Source organism: Oncorhynchus keta, unplaced genomic scaffold (genome assembly GCF_023373465.1).
Source record: "Oncorhynchus keta strain PuntledgeMale-10-30-2019 unplaced genomic scaffold, Oket_V2 Un_contig_24351_pilon_pilon, whole genome shotgun sequence".
Taxonomy (NCBI): Eukaryota; Metazoa; Chordata; class Actinopteri; order Salmoniformes; family Salmonidae; genus Oncorhynchus; species Oncorhynchus keta.
The window spans coordinates 62,394-70,000 of record NW_026283854.1 but is presented as its reverse complement, the minus strand read 5'-3'; the positions used below and the strand labels follow the sequence as shown (position 1 = coordinate 70,000).

Here is a 7,607-nt window from a genome sequence, read left to right as displayed (position 1 = left end):
AGAGAGAGAGAGAGAGAGAGAGAGAGAGAGAGAGAGAGAGAGAGAGAGAGAGAGAGAGAGAGAGAGAGAGAGAGGAGAGGGAGAGAGACAGAGAGAGAGAGAGAGAGAGAGAGAGAGAGAGAGAGAGAGAGAGAGAGAGAGAGAGAGAGAGAGAGAGAGAGAGAGAGAGAGAGAGAGAGAGAGAGAGAGAGAGAGAGAGAGAGAGAGAGAGAGAGAGAGAGAGAGAGAGAGAGAGAGAGAGAGAGAGAGAGAGAGAGACAGAGAGAGAGAGAGAGGGAGAGGAGACTATCCAATGTCCTGGGAGCAGGATGAACTTTCATGACGTCTGCTGAGGAGTTTCATATTTTAACCAAACAAACATTTGTTTAGCTTCATTTTTACTTCATAAAGTCAACTGAATTAGGCCCACTGTTACTGTTCTGTTATTGTCTTCTGAACAATATATCATAGTATACTAAAGTAGTTTTCTACCCGTTTGTAGGCAGAAGGTTATCTGTTCAACTTCCTAAACCACAACACTGTAGTCCTCATAGCAGTCGCTGTGTGGAAACAAAGGTGGCAATGATTATACATTGATTATAATCTACTGATCTATTTCTCCACTGAGAGACATGAGGAAGTTACTGTTTATTATAATGTGTCTCTTATGTCAGCTTCTGGGCACGTTCCTGTGTGCATGTCTGTGATTGTCAACAGCCAGAGCACGTGCTCCTGACACAGTATCTTGGTTTTAACGTTCTGCAAGTATACACCGGCTCACACACACACTGACTGGCTCTCACACAGACACACACACACCTGGTTCTTCACTGCACGTACAGTGTCCTGGTAAGGGTTCTAACATTCTAAGGTTCTACACGTAGCCGACGTACCGGATGGATCCGCTGAACAGCACCGGGTCCTGGAGGATGATGGACAGACGAGACCTCAGGGTCTGGAGGGGCAGCTTACAGATGTCTATACCATCAATGATGATCCGCCCTGAGAGGAGATGCAGAGAGAGAGATACAGACAGAGACAGCAAGAGAGAGATACAGACAGAGATACAGACAGAGAGAGAGAGATACAGACAGAGAGACAGAGCGAGAGATACAGACAGAGAGAGAGAGAGAGAGAGAGATACAGACAGAGAGAGAAAGATACAGAGAGAGAGAGAGAGAGAGATACAGACAGAGAGAGATACAGACAGAGAGAGAAATACAGACAGAGAGAGAGACAGAGAGATACAGACAGAGAGATACAGACAGAGAGGGACAGACAGAGAGGGACAGACAGAGAGAGAGAGACAGACAGACAGAGAGAAAGATAAAGAGCGAGCGAAAGAGAGAGATACAGACCGAGACAGAGCGAGAGATACAGAAAGAGAGAGATACAGACCGAGAGAGAGCGAGAGATACAGAAAGAGAGAGAGACAGACAGAGCGAGAGATACAGAAAGAGAGAGATACAGACAGAGACAGAGAGACAGACAGACAGAGAGAAAGATAAAGAGCGAGCGAAAGAGAGATACAGACCGAGAGAGAGCGAGAGATACAGAAAGAGAGAGAGACAGACAGAGAGAGAGCGAGAGATACAGAAAGAGAGAGAAACAGACAGAGAGAGAGCGAGAGATACAGAAAGAGAGATACAGAAAGAGAGAGATACAGACCGAGAGAGAGCGAGAGATACAGAAAGAGAGAGAGACAGACAGAGACAGAGAGACAGACAGACAGAGAGAAAGATAAAGAGCGAGCGAAAGAGAGAGATACAGACCGAGAGAGAGCGAGAGATACAGACCGAGAGAGAGCGAGAGATACAGAAAGAGAGAGAGACAGACAGACAGAGAGCGAGAGATACAGAAAGAGAGAGATACAGACCGAGAGAGAGCGAGAGATACAGAAAGAGAGAGATACAGACCGAGAGAGAGCGAGAGATACAGACCGAGAGAGAGCGAGAGATACAGAAAGAGAGAGATACAGAAAGAGAGAGAGCGAGAGATACAGAAAGAGAGAGATACAGACCGAGAGAGAGCGAGAGATACAGAAAGAGAGAGAGACAGACAGAGAGAGAGCGAGAGATTAGGATTTGGCTAAAAATACTTGAATCAGTCATAGAGCCCATTGCCCTTTATGGTTGTGAGGTCTGGGGTCCGCTCACCAACCAAGACTTCACAAAATGGGACAAACACCAAATTGAGACTCTGCACGCAGAATTCTGCAAAAATATCCTCCGTGTACAACGTAAAACACCAAATAATGCATGCAGAGCAGAATTAGGCCGATACCCACTAATTATCAAAATCCAGAAAAGAGCCATTAAATTCTACAACCACCTAAAAGGAAGCGATTCACAAACCTTCCATAACAAAGCCATCACAAACAGAGAGATGAACCTGGAGAAGAGTCCCTAAGCAAACTGGTCCTGGGGCTCTGTTCACAAACACAAACACACCCTACAGAGCCCCAGGACAACAGCACAATTAGACCCAACCAAATCATGAGAAAACAAAAAGATAATTACTTAACACATTGGAAAGAATTAACAAAAAAACAGAGCAAACTAGAATGCTATTTGGCCCTACACAGAGAGTACACAGCGGCAGAATACCTGACCACTGTGACTGACCCAAAATTAAGGAAAGCTTTGACTATGTACAGACTCAGTGAGCATAGCCTTGCTATTGAAAAGGCCGCCGTAGGCAGACATGGCTCTCAAGAGAAGACAGGCTATGTGCTCACTGCCCACAAAATGAGGTGGAAACTGAGCTGCACTTCCTAACCTCCTGCCCAATGTATGACCATATTAGAGAGACATATTTCCCCCAGATCACACAGATCCACAAAGAATTCAAAAACATATCCAATTTTGAAAAACTCCCATACCTACTGGGTGAAATTCCACAGTGTGCCATCACAGCAGCAAGATTTGTGACCTGTTGCCACGAGAAAAGGGCAACCAGTGAAGAACAGACACCATTGCAAATACAACCCATATTTATGCTTATTTATTTGATCTTGTGTCCTTTAATTATTTGTACATTGTGTATATGTATATATATATATATATATATATATATATATATATATATATATATATATATATATATGACATTTGTAATGTCTTTACTGTTTTGAAACTGTTGTATGTGTAATGTTTACTGTTAATTTTTGTTGTTTTTCACTTTATATATTCACTTTGTATGTTGTCTACCTCACCTGCTTTGGCAATGTTAACACATGTTTCCCATGCCAATAAAGCCCTTGAATTGAATTGAATTGAATTACAGAAAGAGAGAGAGACAGACAGAGAGAGAGCGAGAGATACAGAAAGAGAGAGAGACAGACAGAGAGAGAGTGAGAGACAGACAGAGAGACAGACAGAGATACAGAAAGAGAGAGAGACAGACAGAGAGAGAGCGAGAGATACAGAAAGAGAGAGAGACAGACAGAGAGAGAGCGAGAGATACAGAAAGAGAGAGAGACAGACAGAGAGAGAGTGAGAGACAGACAGAGAGACAGACAGAGATACAGAAAGAGAGAGAGACAGACAGAGAGAGAGCGAGAGATACAGAAAGAGAGAGAGACAGACAGAGAGAGAGCGAGAGATACAGAAAGAGAGAGATACAGACAGAGACAGAGAGACAGCGAGAGATACAGAAAGAGAGAGACAGACAGAGAGAGAGCGAGAGACAGACAGAGAGACAGACAGAGATACAGAAAGAGAGAGAGACAGACAGAGAGAGAGCGAGAGATACAGAAAGAGAGAGAGACAGACAGAGAGAGAGCGAGAGATACAGAAAGAGAGAGAGACAGACAGAGAGAGAGTGAGAGACAGACAGAGAGACAGACAGAGATACAGAAAGAGAGAGAGACAGACAGAGAGAGAGCGAGAGATACAGAAAGAGAGAGAGACAGACAGAGAGAGAGTGAGAGACAGACAGAGAGACAGACAGAGATACAGAAAGAGAGAGAGACAGACAGAGAGAGAGCGAGAGATACAGAAAGAGAGAGAGACAGACAGAGAGAGAGCGAGAGATACAGAAAGAGAGAGATACAGACAGAGACAGAGAGACAGCGAGAGATACAGAAAGAGAGAGAGACAGACAGAGAGAGAGCGAGAGACAGACAGAGAGACAGACAGAGATACAGAAAGAAAGAGAGACAGACAGAGAGAGAGCGAGAGATACAGAAAGAGAGAGAGACAGACAGAGAGAGAGCGAGAGATACAGAAAGAGAGAGAGACAGACAGAGAGAGAGTGAGAGACAGACAGAGAGACAGACAGAGATACAGAAAGAGAGAGAGACAGACAGAGAGAGAGCGAGAGATACAGAAAGAGAGACAGACAGACAGAGAGAGAGCGAGAGATAGAGAAAGAGAGAGATACAGACAGAGACAGAGAGACAGACAGACAGAGAGTGAGAGATACAGAAAGAGAGACAGACAGACAGAGAGAGAGCGAGAGATACAAAAAGAGAGAGATACAGACCGAGAGAGAGCGAGAGATACAGAACGAGAGAGAGACAGACAGACAGAGAGAGAGCGAGAGATACAGAAAGAGAGAGAGACAGACAGAGAGAGAGCGAGAGATACAGAAAGAGAGAGATACAGACCGAGAGAGAGCGAGAGATACAGAAAGAGAGAGAGCGAGAGATACAGAAAGAGAGAGAGACAGACAGACAGAGAGAGAGAGAGATACAGACAGAGACAGAGAGAGATACAGAAAGAGAGAGAGACAGACAGAGAGAGAGCAAGAGATACAGAAAGAGAGAGATACAGACCGAGAGAGAGCGAGAGATACAGAAAGAGAGAGATACAGACCGAGAGAGAGAGAGATACAGAAAGAGAGAGAGACAGACAGACAGAGAGAGAGCGAGAGATACAGAAAGAGAGAGATACAGACAGAGAGAGAGAGAGAGATACAGAAAGAGAGAGAGAGACAGAGAGAGAGAGAGCGAGAGATACAGAAAGAGAGAGATACAGACAGAGAGAGAGAGAGAGATACAGAAAGAGAGAGAGAGACAGAGAGAGAGAGAGCGAGAGATACAGAAAGAGAGAGAGACAGACAGACAGAGAGAGAGAGAGAGATACAGAAAGAGAGAGATACAGACAGACAGAGAGAGAGCGAGAGATACAGAAAGAGAGAGATACAGACAGAGAGAGAGAGAGAGCATCAAAGCATATATGGTCTGGTTGTTGATGCCATTCTGTTCTGTATATTGTAGAAGATTACACAAGTAAGCTGAACATCACATTTATTATCATTACTCACGGAAGATATTTCACGTTTCTCCTCTATTTATTTAGTCTATTTCTGGGGACATTATCTTCCCAAGAATGTCCACTGGCGAGTCTATTAGTACGACTACAGTCAACATCGTAGTGTTCAAGCTCGCTCCCTCGGCCTTTATAAGGGGACACTGGTAACAAATATGTGTCTTAATTCATTGTTAAATAAAATACATTTGTCTGCGGCAGCAGTGCTCGTGTGGAAAAAGAGAGCATTTTGGGTTTGGTGAAAGATGGGTTTGTCTGAATCGGCTGACTAGGAGTGGTGTAAATACAAAGATTATTCAGAGTTAAACCTGAATATTATCATATGGTTGTTTATCAGTGGATTCTGACAAACCGATGTTCAACGTAGGAAATAAATCCAGAACATTATGTTTTGATGATTCTATTTATGACATTTTGTCCAGAGGCTGGAGATATGCATACTAACAATAACAGGCCCCCTGCAGAAAGTTGTGTACAAAGGACAACTAAATATGACATCATCATAGGATGTCCGGATGACAGTGACCACAGGGCCGTACTGTGTAAACAGAGGAAACTAAAAGGAGGCTATGGATTTCAGCAGAGGACCTATTTCCCTTTATCAGATGAGAATAAACACAGCTCCACTCAAACTAACTATCATATTATAAGCCTCCCTCGGACTTTTGAATGGGCACTTTGGGACAGGAAAGTCAAGGAAATAGTTTGACCTTTGGTGTCAGCGTTTGGTTGCAGTCACCATAGTTATGTTATGTCCACTAACACTTCACTACTGAAAAAGAGTTGGAGGGCCTGTGAGGAGGACTGTGAGGAGGACTGTGAGGAGCACTGTGGGGAGGACTGTGAGGAGCACTGTGGGGAGGACTGTGAGGAGCACTGTGGGGAGGACTGTGAGGAGCACTGTGGGGAGGACTGTGAGGTGGACTGTGAGGTGGACTGTGAGGAGGATTGTGGGGAGGACTGTGGGGAGGACTGTGAGGAGCACTGTGAGGTGGACTGTGAGATGGACTGTGAGGAGGATTGTGGGGAGGACTGTGGGGAGGACTGTGAGGAGGACTGTGGGGAGCACTGTGAGGAGGACTGTGAGGTGGACTATGAGGTGGACTGTGAGGAGGATTGTGGGGAGGACTGTGGGGAGGACTGTGAGGAGGACTGTGGGGAGGACTGTGGGGAGGACTGTGAGGAGGACTGTGGGGAGCACTGTGAGGAGGACTGTGAGGTGGACTGTGAGGTGGACTGTGAGGAGGATTGTGGGGAGGACTGTGAGAGGGTTTTGTACAGCCACTTCTTTCAATTTACTGTAAAATAAAACCAGACAGTCACTATGAGGGAGCTGTGTAACAAGTGCTAGACCTGAGCATCAAGGCTCCTGTCCACAGCTTCTAGACCTTCGACACCTGAATCACAGGAGACTAACCTTCAAACACGTCGACCATATTGAAGAAGGCCAGAGAGAGGGAGGACTTTCCACTTCCTGTGCGTCCACAGATGCCCACCTAGAGAGAGGAGAGGGAGAAAGAGGGGTTAGTTATTAAACCGCCATTTCACGCCAGTGGGAGACACAATCTGTCACAGCTTGGCCCTCTATTCTCACTAACAAGACTAGGAGGTTTTCCTCACAAGGTAAGTCCTACAGAAAATGTCAATTTAACAGTACATTACTGTAAAGTTTACAGTAACATAGTGTCCCTTTTTTCAGTAACTAACAGGCAACTGGCTGGCAGTAAATGACCTTAAAAACAACAGGATTGTATTTTTTACAGTGTGGTTACTGTAAAAGATGGAGCTACCCATAAACAAGCAGTCAGCCTCACATACAACCACAATACATTACTGTTCTTAGATACGGTTCCACACTCACGCTTTCTCTCATTGGTCAAAGACACCACACACACAGCCAGGCCTCTCTACTAAGGGTGTATATCCCCAGATTTAAGATGTTTTGAGTATATGAGGATTACTGTGATACCTAAACTGAGTCAGATTTAAAGGGGAATACAGGGTGGTTGTAGAAATTGAGGCTCAGCAGGAGACACTAAAATCATCATGATCTTCCAGACATAATATCAGCCCTGGAATGCTTATGAGACACAGTCACAGATACACAGATAGAGAGATACCTAATATCCAGCATGGCTTATAAAACACTCACAGATACACAGATAGAGAGATACATATTGACCAGCTCTGCTTATAAAACACTCACAGATACACAGATAGAGAGATACCTAATATCCAGGCCTGCTTATAAAACACTCACAGATACACAGATAGAGAGATACCTAATATCCAGCCTTGCTTATAAAACACTCACAGATACACAGATAGAGAGATACCTAATATCCAGGCCTGCTT

At 44.6% G+C, this 7,607-nt stretch overlaps 1 protein-coding gene across 1 annotated transcript in view; it reads right to left on the bottom strand.

The window, feature by feature from the left end:
- Window positions 1-7,607, bottom strand: part of LOC118382908 (ATP-binding cassette sub-family C member 9-like) — a gene marked incomplete at its 5' end in the record, with an annotated part of 77,736 nt that overhangs the window by 11,659 nt on the left and 58,470 nt on the right. Inside the window, 2 exons of the mRNA XM_052505606.1 lie at window positions 873-981; window positions 6,670-6,748. Coding sequence (XP_052361566.1) covers window positions 873-981; window positions 6,670-6,748 — 188 coding nt within the window. The remainder of the gene's footprint in view (window positions 1-872; window positions 982-6,669; window positions 6,749-7,607) is intronic.